The sequence below is a fragment of the Leucoraja erinacea genome, chromosome 36, assembly GCF_028641065.1.
Source record: "Leucoraja erinacea ecotype New England chromosome 36, Leri_hhj_1, whole genome shotgun sequence".
Lineage (NCBI taxonomy): Eukaryota > Metazoa > Chordata > Chondrichthyes > Rajiformes > Rajidae > Leucoraja > Leucoraja erinaceus.
Genome location: NC_073412.1, coordinates 10,270,339 through 10,282,925, shown reverse-complemented (window position 1 = coordinate 10,282,925; position 12,587 = coordinate 10,270,339). Strand labels below are relative to the sequence as shown.

At 43.8% G+C, this 12,587-nt stretch overlaps 1 protein-coding gene across 1 annotated transcript in view; it reads right to left on the bottom strand.

Moving 5' to 3' along the window:
• Positions 1-12,587, bottom strand: part of trip4 (thyroid hormone receptor interactor 4) — a 115,836-nt gene that overhangs the window by 46,423 nt on the left and 56,826 nt on the right. Inside the window, exon 12 of the mRNA XM_055662655.1 lies at positions 5,625-5,721. Within this exon, the coding sequence (XP_055518630.1) occupies positions 5,625-5,721 (97 nt within the window). The remainder of the gene's footprint in view (positions 1-5,624; positions 5,722-12,587) is intronic.

The following is a 12,587-nucleotide window of genomic DNA, read 5'->3' as shown; positions in this document are numbered from 1 at the left end:
TATTTGGACTGTACACCATACTGAAAAGTGTATCCTAACCCCTGTTATCTGTTCACGTAATCCATCTATTTCCTGTTCTTCCTGGTCAAGATCATTCCCAATTCTGACCTTACTTCATCACTTCAGAACAACATCATGTCCTTGTCAACATCACCTGTCTTTCCTAAAAAGGGCACCAAGCAAGAGCTAAAGAGAAAAATCACCATGTCACCATTGGTGCTTTGAAGTCATTTGGGGATATTGCTCATGAACCTCCTTGGCCTTTCCTTAATATTTTTCCAATTGGTCTGACATAGATTGAGCGCGATATCCAAACTGGGAATTGATCATGAAGCGTTTCATCGAGCAGTGTACTCATGAGTGTCAAAACGCAGAGCTCCAAGCTCCAACCCTAAAGCACATGCAGCTCTCCAATCCAAAATAATTCTGGATGTGCAACTCAATCCTATTCACTGGTTGAGGGTTTGAGTTTGAAAAAGCCCTGCCGGCTCTGCATTATCAATTAATACTAAACCAGGAAGAACCATTAGCAAATTGCAGAGAATGGAGACATTTCATTAACTTTACGGCACAGAAACTGTCCATTTCGTCCACCAGGACCATAATGAGTTTTATCCTCCACATCTGTCGCCCAGCTTTGTTTCATCTCATCTCATCAAAAACTCCTTGTATCCTTTCTCCACATCTTTATTTAAAATATATGCAGCTTCATTATTAATGCATGCTTGAACAGTGTGCATCTTCTTGATCAGAAGGACAAAAGGCTCATGCAATCTTATTTAAATAGGTTTTGTCAAGGTGTATCACCATCATCATCATCATCATTGAAAACATCAATGGGCACGGTGCCTTACAATGCTACAATGTACAACAGAGATCACAACTTCTACTGAAGTGTGGATGGCCGTTGGCTCGCTAGGAGCTCATCCGCCCTTTGACAGGTCTTGTTTTTGGTCCTGCTGGGGGTCTAGAGCCTCCTCCTCCCCTGGCAAACCAGGTGGGGGAGACGGTTTGGTCGCAGACTATCCGACCATGGAGCAGGTGGCATGGGATTACATTATACCAGTGGCGGTGGGAACTCCCCCCGACCTGACCAGAAAGGTGTATAGTAATATTAAATATGTTGCAGCAATGATGATGACATGGACAAGAGTCTTAGTTTTTCAATAAAGCATTAAAAGCAGAAATATTTTAATTCACAACTAATTAGCCAGGGATATTTGTGCAAACAGATTCTGTACATTTTTAGTTTAGTTTAGAGATACAGTGCACAAACAGGCCCTTCAGCTCACCAAATTCGCACCGACCAGTGATCCCCACACACTAACACTATCCTACACACACTAGAGACAATTTTTACATTTACACCAAGCCTACGAACCTGAACATCTTTGGAGTGTCGGGGGGAAACCAAAGATCTTAGAGAAAACCCACGCGGGGCACGGGGAGAACAAACAAACTCCGTACAGACGGCACCCGTAGTCAGGATCAAACCTCAAACCCGGGTCTCTGGCGCTGTAAGGTAGTAGCTCTACTACTCGCCATCTTGCCGCCCTGTGCATAAATGCAGCATCTATTTCCATTGACTGACGGGTCAATAACCAGAGGACACAGATTTAAGGTACGTGGCAGATGAATCACCAATGATATCAGCAATAATAAAAACAGTGGAAAACGATGATCTAGATTGCACTGTTGGACGGGATGATGCAAACTGATTTATTAATAAAAAATAGGGAGGGCGGGGGGGAAGCAAACTGGATGTGTGGTTAAGGAAAATAATATGAGGAAACAAAAACAAGAACTGGACAGCTCTCTCACAACGCCAGTACAGGCACGATGCACTGAATGGCCTCCACCATCCTGTCTTATGAAATGTAAATATATTTAAGTTATTTACAATACCATGAAGAGCCCATTAAAAAAAACAGCATTTTCTCTAATAACTTAATTCCTGCTTTTACTTGTAGTATGTGGAACATCTTGCTATAAATATTGATGCTTTATAGATCCTCTGAGAATCCTCTAATAATGCTTCACAGTTCAAAATCCATATTAAAACACAGCTGAAAATTGCTCCTCAAGCTAGAAAACTTGAAGAGCTGGCCAAGAGCCTCATAAAAACAGCGACAGAATAATCATAATAATACACTTGATCTTGTAACATACGAAGTCAAACAATTATACTGCAAATGCCAAGAGACTGGGTTTGGACTCATTGAATAAAGCAGCACACAAGGCCATTCAGTGTATCATGCCTGTATTAGTCTAATCTGGACTGCTGCTGTGCTCATCATCCTTGTTACTGCAGAGATACTACATCAGTGCAACATTTGGAAATTACTGTCGGGAATATGCAAAGCCTGAAAGCTGAGAGTCTTGGCGAAAATTACTCCCTTTTTGTTTCCCTCAGCCCCCACTCTCAATCTACTGTGAATGACTAATCTATTAGACTCAAGCTACTAGAAACAAAAGAGACTGCAGATGCTGAATCTTGAGCAAAAAAATCAAAATGCTGGAGAAACTCCGCAGATTGGGCAGCATTCGTGAGGGAAATGGACAGACGGCGTTTTGGGTTAACACCTTTCTTCGGGGATGGTCAGTCTGCAGAAAGGCGCGACCCAAAAACGTCACCTGTTCATTCCCTCCGCACAGATGTAGAAAAAAAAGGAACTGCAGATGCTGGTTCACAAGAAAAGACACAAATGTTGGAGTAACTTCATGGGTCATGCAACATCTCAGGAAAACATGGACGGATGATGTTTCGGGCTGATGTTCCGACGTCACCCAGAGATGCCGACGGACAAGAAGCCAAAGCAAAGAAGTCGAAGCCAAAGAACCGAATGGAAACGAGGCCGAAACGCTAACTAACCAAAAGGATGGGACACCTAAATGCAAACTAACTGAAAGGGCAGGACGCCTAAAAGCCAACTAACCGAAAAGCTGCGTCGCCTAAAATGACACCCCATCCTCCTGCCGGTGGAGACGGAGGGGAGAGAGAAGGGGGAGAGAGGAAGAGAGAGAGAAGGGAGAGAGAGAGAAGGGGGAGAGAGAGAGGGAGAGAGAGAGAAGGGGGAGAGAGAGAAGGGGGAGAGAGAGGGGGGAGAGAGAGAGAGAAGGGAGAGAGAGAGAGAGAGAGAGAGAGAGAGAGAGAGAGAGAGAGAGAAGGGGAGAGAGAGAGAGAGAGAGAGAGAGAGAGAGAGAGAGAGAGAGAGAGAGAGAGAGGGAGAGAGAGGAGAGAGAGAGAGAGAGAGAGAGAGAGAGAGAGAGAGAGAGAGAGAGGGAGAGAGAGAGAAGGAGAGAGGGAGAGAGAGGGAGGGAGAGAGAGAGAGATGGAGAAGGGAGAGAGATGGAGAAGGGAGAGAGAGAAGAGGGGGGAGAGAGAGAGAAGGGGGAGACAGGAGCGTGAGGGTCATTTTCCCACACGTCATAGGTGACTGGGCAATCTGAACCCAAGCACCAAGTTGTAACCGGCCAAAGGTGCGCATCCCTCGGGACAGCCCCCACTCTCCCTCGGAACGCACACAGCAAGTTCCCACGCACAAAACACCAGAATCTGTAAACTGTTTTAACTGACGATGGACACAAAAAGCTGGAGTAACTCAGCGGAACAGGCAGCATCTCTGGAGAGAAAGAATGGGTGACGTTTCGTGTCACACCTGAAGACTGAGTCTGAAGAGGTTCGACCCAAAACGCCACCCATTCCTTCTCTCCAGAGATGCTGCCTGTCCCACTGAGTCACTCCAGCATTTTGTGTCTATCTTTACCGTCAGTGCCAGAGAGAGGGGAGAGAGAGAGGAGGGGGAGAGAGAGGAAGAGAAGAGGGGAGAGAGGGAGGGGGGAGAGAGGGAGAGGGGGGGAGAGAAGCGGCCGGAGGTGTGCATCGCTCGGGACAGTCCCCACTCTCCCACGGCCACCCTCCGCGGGCTGTGGGTCGGGTGGAGCGGAGGTGTAGGACAATGTTCATCCATGCACAGTGATGTGATGGATGTGGGGGGTCTGGACCAATCGCTGACAAGTCCCGCCACTGGCAACATCTCGTCCGTTATTTGACCTTTCTGTTGAGCGGAATTCGGTCCGTTGGCTTGTAGGCGACGCCGCCTTTTCGGTAAGTGGCGTTTCGACAGAGCGGCCATTCGGTGAGTTTGCTTTTAGGCGACGCAGCTTTTCGGTTAGTTGGCTTTTAGGCGTCACATCCTTTCGGTTATTTGACGTTTCGGCCTCGTATCCATTCGGTTCTTTGGCTTCGACTTCTTTGCTTCGGCTTCTGGTCCGTTGGCGCCACGTCCGGGTACCGCCTGACCTGCTGAGTAACTCCAGTACTATGTGTCTTCCCTCCATATAGATGGTGCCTGACTTGCTAAGTTCCTCCAGCACTTTATTTTTTGTTGTAATAATTATGATTTGGTGCATTTTAGAACCTATTATAATTATACTTTACAAAATACAAATACTCATTCTCTTTGAGATCTGAAAAAGTTGTTGTGAAGTCTTCAAGACGATTGCGTACGCGTGCACATAACATGTTTGTGCAATATTCCTTTGCGAATGGAATGAAAGTTGATCCAATGCTCATGGATCGCGTCATAAAAAGTCCACAGAAATGCACAGATCCATAATGGGTTGCTAGGAAACTGGATTGCTGGAACTTAGGGAGGCAATGGGAAGTTCTTGAAAAGATAAACAGATGACATTCAAAGAGGCAGAAGAAGAAGGGCACTGCCATAATCACGCAGGAGATCTTCAGGATAACTGGATTTTAACCAAATCCCATTCATTTATAGAAACATATAAAATAGGTGCAGGAGTAGGCCATTCGGCCCTTTGAGCCTGCACCGCCATTCGATATGATCATGGCTGATCATCCAACTCAGTATCCCGTCCCTGCCCTCTCCATACCCCCTGCTCGCTTTAGCCACAAGGGCCACATCTAACTCCCACTTAAATATAGCCAATGAACTGGCCTCAACTACCTTCTGTGGCAGAGAATTCCACAGATTCACCACTCTCTGTGTAAAAAATGATTTTCTCATCTCGGTCCTAAAAGATTTCCCTCTTATCCTTGAACTGTGACCCCCTAGTTCTGGACTTCCCCAACATCGGGAATAATCTTCCTGCATCCAGCCTGTCCATCCCCTTAAGAATTTTGTAAGTTTCTATAAGATCCCCCCATTTCTAAATTATAGCGAGTACAACACGTGTCTATCCAGTCTTTCTTCATATGAAATTGTGTAGAAAAACGGAACAGCAGATGCTAGTTTACAAAGAAAAAGGCACAAATTGGTGGAGTAACTCAGCGGGACAGGCAGCATTCTTAGAGAACATGGATAGATGACATTTTGGGTAAGGACTTAAGGGTGCCGACCCGAAACATGACCTATCCATATCCAGAGATCAAAAGTAGCCCATTAACTAAGAATATAGGGATATCAGTGACTTATATGTCTCAGCAAATGCAAGTCTTTCCTTATTATGATGGAATATCAATGCAATTATAACATCAATTAAATCACCTTCTATTGAAAAAAAAGTAGTCTTCTGGCAACTCTTGTTGCTTGGGTTTTTAAACCCATAAAATGTGGGCCCACCGGAATATTAGTTATAGATGCTAGTCCATCACTTACAGATCTTGTGTCGTCCTTTCAATGGAAATTTCACCAGAAGTTCCTGAGGCTTGGTGCAAATAAATACAAAGGGGGAACCGCTCTCCTGATCTGCAAACTGAAAACAAAAGAAAAATATTAAACATATTAAACTTGGGGCAGTGGGGAAATCCCTTTCCTTCAATTTACCCAGCATAATAATCAATTCCCACAACTGAGCTTGTTCTTCTATGAAGAATGAAACAATTGAATGAAACAATTGTATTCAAGCTGCCATCATCTCTACATTCAACACACTTGACATTGCAACACCTATTAAAATGAACTTCTACTACCCAACATATGTCAACTCTTTTAATCTTTAAAACCCGGCAAACTTTTGAAATATTGATGCAAAGTTAATTTCTGCAAAGATTGTAAAGTACAATGGAACTCTACAGAATGTTTTTCCTTCCATTATTTATTATGTAAAAGAATATGTGTGTTATGATTGTGTTTATAATTTGTTTGGTTGTTTTGTTGTTTGTCTTTGCACAAAAGTCCGCAAACATTGCCACTTTCATTTCACTGCACATCTCGTAAGTGTATGTGACAAATAAACTTGACTTGACTTGACTTGACTTGACTTGAAGTGAAATGCTTCAAATGGAGTCTCCACAATTGCCTGCACCTTAGTATTCAGTGTTGGCAGCTTTACATGAAAACATGAGCATCTTGCAAATTGATAATGATGCATAACTACACGCATAGTCTGCACGATGGAATCCTTTTAAACTGCTATAGATTTCCAGAGGTTAATGCTTTAACTGTGACTAGAACCGGTTTCTGTTGACATATCGTTGAAGATCAATGGCGTTTAATTCATCTCGTAAATCGAGGACAATAGTGGATACAAGGAGCTGCAGATACTGGTTTACAAAAAAAGGCCCAAAGTGTTGGAGCAACTCAGCGGGTCAGGCAGCATCTCTGGCGAACACGTTGGAGAACACAAGGACAATAGTCCTGCTCCATTCAGCGAGATGGACCTTGCATGAGTATTTCTTGCCTGTACCACGTACTCGCAATGTAATCTGGAATATTCAGCTTTGGAGACAAACCACCCAAAAGCTAATCGTTTTGGAACTCTTCTGGGAGGGGAGGACTAATAATAGCTGACCAAAGCAGTATTCCAACAAGCCAGATGAGGCCTCCAGTAATAGCAGGCAGTTTATTATCAATGCAACTTTCTCAGCAGCGGTAACTCTATATTCTGCACTCTTAGTTTCCTTCCCCTTTTTGCACTAACCTGTTGTATTCCCGTTTGGTATGATTGCACATGTATAGTATGATTTGCGTGGACAGCATTTCTCGCTGTAAGGGACAATAATAAACTGTCATTTGAATATGCAATCAACCGGAAGGCAAGGAATTGTGATTTCCCCGAGTGTGCTACTGGTGCCAGTCTGAGAATATCCAGAATCTGAGCTTAAGATATCATTGATAAATTAGGCACTGGTTAAGAAAGCCTAGGATTTAGTGACATTGCAGCTTCTCCAGTGTCTTCCATGAACAGCGTCACACAAAACCTTGCTGTGAAGCAGATGCCCCGTCAAACCCACTGAGCTTGTTCCCTTGCTTATTCCCCAGTGTTTTGCAAATTATTTTCCTGCCAGTGCATGTCTAATTACTTTTTGAAAATCCTAATTGCTTCCCCCACCCTTACAGGCAGTGAATTTTAGATAACCACTCCATGTTAAAAGGCTTGTCCTTCTATTCACCTACATTATTAATGCGTTGTGGTAGGTCTGTGCCACCTGACAACTTCTCATTTGCACCTTGGCCAAACCATTATGATCTTGTGTAGCTCTATCGAATCTTACCAGTTGCTGAGTTAGTCTCATTTACCTGTGTTTGTACTCGATGCATCTGTCCAAATGCCTTTTAAATATTGGAATTGTATTCTGTAGTGCTGCTGCAAGAAAGAACTTCATTGTTCTATCTGGGACATGTGACAATAATAAAACACTCTTGACTCCTGACCCTTGACCACCACCACTTCCTCTGGCAGCTCTTTCTATATACCCAGCTCACTCCACCTACTCACCATCCTCGGCCTGCTATAGGATCTTTGCTCACCATCCTCGGCCCAAAAAATTGTGATCATTGATCTTAAGCAAACACCTCCTGATTTTGAATAAGGTCACCCCTCAGCTTCTTAGGCTCCAGGGCCAAAAGTCTCTGCCTATCGAGTCTCTCCTCATAACTCAAGCCCTCCAGCTCTGGTAACATTCTCGTGAATTTTTTCTGCACCCTTCCCATTTAATGATATCCTTCCTGTGGCTCGGTGACCAGAACAACAAACAATTCTCCAAGTGCAGTCTCACTAATGCCATGTACATTTGTGACATGATATTCCAGCTCGTACTCAGTGCCCTGATCAATGAAGCCAAGTGCGTCAATGCCCTCATCATTACCTGGTCTACCTGTGTCACCACTTTCAACGAACAATGTTCTTGTACCCCTTGGTCTGTCTGTTCTACAACATTCTCCAGGGTCCTGCCATTTACTATAGTTAAATGTAGTTGTTTGTGTTTTTTAATAGTGTTTTTAACTGTGTATATGTGGGGGACGGGGGGGAGGGAAGGGGGAACATTTTTAAACTCTCTTCCCTGTACGTGAGACCCAAACTTTTTCCTGTCGGGTCTCCGTTGTCGTTGGGGCCTAGCGCCGTGGAGCGGTCTCCAGCCTGAACGACCTGGAGGCTCCAGTCAAGGAGCCTGCGGAGCTGCGGACTTACCATTGTGTGGCTGGCCGGCATCGGAGCGTGGGGAGCGGTGGTGACTCGCTGCTGCGGCCCGACCACGTAGCTCGGAGGCTCCAGCTGCAGCCGCAGGTCCGGTGGACTGGGACATCGGGAGCTCGCGGGTCCGGGTGATAGACCGCTTTCCGGAGCTCCCGTAACGCAACTTCTCCAGCCCGTGTCGCGAGGTTGGAACGACCCGGAGCAGGGCCATACATCGCCCGGCGCGGCTTTAATGGCCGTGGGACATTCCAGCGCCCGCCGGGGGCTCCAACTTTGTGATATTTAGACTGGGAGCAGGGCCGTAAATCGCCCGGCACGGCCTAAAATGGCCGTGGGACTTATCATCGCCCGCCTGGGGCTTGGACATCGGGAGAGAAATGGAGAACAGGGGAGAGAAAAGACTTTGCCTTCCATCACAGTGGGTTCACTGTGATGGATGTTTTTGTAAATTGAATTGTGTGCATGTCTGTATGATATTGTCTTTGTTTGTATGGCTGTGGAAACGGAGTTTCGTTTGAGCCTCACTGAGGTTCAAATGACATGTAATAAATATTGTATTGTATTGTATATTGTGCCTGCACCACCACCCCTAGCAACACATTCCAGGCACCCACTACCCTCTGTGCAAAAATATATGCTCCACACAACTCCTTTAAACTTTGACCCCTGTACCTTAAAGCAATGCCCTCTAGTCTTTTGAGACTTCCACCCTGAGAGAAAGGTTCCGACTGTCCACAGTATTTATGTGGAGATCTTGTCAAAGACCTTTCTAAAGTCCACGTAGACACCTACATCCTACCTTTCTCTTGGTTGCAACTTTCAAAAACTCAATGAAATGATATCCCATGCAAAAAGCCATGCAGGCTATCCTTAATCAGTGCTTGCCTTTCTAAATGCAGATAGATCCTGGCTCTTAGAATACCTCCAGTAACTTTCACACCACTGATGTTAGGTCACCGGCTATAGTTCCCCGGCTAGTCATTGCAATCTTTCTTAAATAAAGGCACAACTTTAAATTTGTGAAATTACTCAGAATAATCTTTACTGCACCATGTCTGACCAGCGTGTTGTACACATTCAACATCATTCTCCAGCTGTGGATTGGCTTTGGGAACAGAAGTTGAAAAAGCACTATATAAATACGAGTGTATAAAGAATTTCTTTATTTTTGAACAACTAGGCCAGAAACTCATTAATGTGCGAATCATTTAATGCCAATCCAGAGATAAGAAATACTTTTAAAATTTAGCATTTGCAGTGGAAGTTTGTTCCAGAAGGTAAAATTCAAAATTTTGCATTATTCAAAGTCTGAGCTTGAAAAGACAAGTGTCGATAGGATGATCTATTGCCTAATTATTCCTGCCTTTATCAGACATTTATCACTCCTCGTGTCTGACACAGCTCTCCACTAGTGTTGACCGTGATGGAGGCAGTAGCTTTGATAGTTCCTTTATCATCAGCCGAGTTGTTTTCAAGGAGCTGCCTCAATTTTAACGCTAACGCTAGAATGTGTGGCGGTGGCTGCAGTGAACGAGAATGTGTGGCAGTAATAGAGTATTTCAAACACGTCGTGACATGCTGCCCTTAATGTGTGCAAATTCACTTCAGGCAATTTTAAGTGACAGACCAAAACAAATGTCAAATTTAAGACTTTCCTGCGCGCAGATCTTCTATACCAAGTGTTGAAAACTATATTTATAAATCCCAGTTTGATATCACTTTAAAAATAAATGAAATATGTCAGGATGTTCCAAAGTTCAGCCCTTGCGAGACGCAGCAGCTCAACATAAATTCACCCTGAGCAATACGAGAAGTTCAGATCTCCTCTCGGTCGGTATGATCTCACCTACCTCAGTATTAATTAACTTAAATAGTGAAAATATTAACATTAGGGAGTTGTGGAGGTAGACCAGACCATATCATTAACCAGCCTCACCCTTGCATTCCCTCTCTCTGTCCCTCCCACACCCTAGTCATCATACTAGTATCACGGTCGCCCTGTTAAGTTTCACAGTCTGTGCAACTCGTATAACAAGCCCACAGCCAACAATGGACCATTGTGGGCTCCACCTTTCATTGATCATCGATACATGTGCATATCTTTTATGCACGTTCTATATCTGTCTATATCACCAGTATCATCTTGCGTTTCCCTTTTCCCTGACGCTTAGTTTAAAGAAAGGTATCGACCCGAAACATCACCAAATCCTTTTCTTCAGAGATGCTGCCTGACTCGCTAAGTTACTCCAGCTTTTTGTGACTATCTTTGGTTTAAACCAACATCTGCAGTTCGTTCCTACACCTTCCATTGACTCCGTTTACACTTCACGCTGCCTTGGGAAAACAGCTAATATAATCATGGATTATTTACATCCCGCTTATTCTCCCTTTGATACCAAAGCCTGAAAGCATGTTCCACCAGATTCATGTACAGCTTCTTCCCTCCTGTCATTCAACTTCTGAACAGGCTTCTCATAAACTAAGTGTGTAATCCTGACCTCCCAATCTACCTAATTGTGGCCCTTGCACTTTAAAAAAAAATCTGCACTTTCTCTGCGGCTATATTCTGCACTAAAGGGGCTGTCCCACTTGGGCGACCTAATTGGCAAGTTTTATAGAGTTTGAAAAAAAAGTTTAAGACTAGCTCGACTAACTTCGGGAAAATTGTACACCGAAAGTGGAGAGTGAAGACGACCTCCTTCGACCTCCCTTCGACTGTGATGAAGACTATCTGCGACCACCTTCGACTACCCTCGATTACCTACGACTAACTTGCCGACCTAGTACGACTAAACCTACGAGTAAAAAAAGTATCGTTTTTTTTACATGGCAACCTTTTTTTACCCGTGGGCATTTTTTAACATATTGAAAAAAAGCCGCAACCTAGCTGAGGACTCGAGTACGTGGAGGCCACTCTCGAGCATGAAGGAGACTTACGAAGACCTCCTACGACCTCGTGTCGACCATGCTGCGAGTATGAGTTGAGGGCAAACTCGCCAGAACTCGCGGATTAGGTCACCCAAGTGGGACAGGCCCTTAACTTTTGAACTTATGTATGGTTTGATTGTGCTCACGTATAGTATGATTTGACTGGATAGTACGCAATGCAAAGTTTTTCACTTTATCTCTGTACATGTGGCAAAATAAACCAACACCAATTTCAAAGACGCAGAAAATCAAGCAACATGTAACAAACCTTTCAGCCCATTTCTAAATTAGTGCACTAAACATGGATCGTTCTGAACAAAAACAAGTTCCCAGGATTACTGATCCTGATGAGGTGAGGGAGCAAATACAAGAGGTAAAGATAACAAACATATACAGAAACACAAGATGCTTCTGTGCAAATGCATTCATATAGCTCTCTTGTTCCTCTAGGATCAATAAGCTCTTCTGGCCTGTTTCCTCACCATGGTGCGGGTTTAGTTTATATATAACAAAAAAAAATCAATGGAACAGATGGAGAAGATGTAAAGGATGTTAATATTAACCATAATTAATTGTTAACTGATCACACTGAATGTCAGTACACAAAGCTGAGTGATGTAATTCAATATGTGATTATCTATTGCAGTGCGACAGATCTGTAGATAATTCTTATATTTCAACACCTGTGGGTGGGTGTGATTAAATGCTGCTAACAAAACAAAAACGAAAGCATTAGAACTTACCACAGAATCTTCCTCATTCTTTAATCTAGTTCAAGTGAGCACTCTAAATTTAGGAGGTGAAGATACCCTAAGCAATTGGCCCCTTTCAGAATTTTAGACCATGCATTGTTCCTGCTCAACATTGAAAAGGTTACTTTGAAAATATCAGGCTGTGTTGATAAGGAATGCTTGAATGCTCTTAAATTGCGATATAACTATTGAGGTTGGCCAAATCTATAACAAGCTGCTAAACACCATTCCAAATAACATTTCACAACAGGGCACCAGGCCACACCCATGACAAAGTGCACATCATCCTGAATTTACAGATCAAACTATACAGTGTTACTTGAAGTTAGAGAAAACAATATTCATACCGAGACCCTTCTTCAGACTGAAGTCTGTCCGTCTGAAGAAGGGTCTCGATCCAAAACGTCACCCATTCCTTCTCTCCAGAGATGCTGCCTGTCCTGCTGAGTTACTCCAGCATTTTGCGTCTACCTTCAATTTAAACCAGCATCTGCAGTTCTTTCCTACACAATATTCGTACCG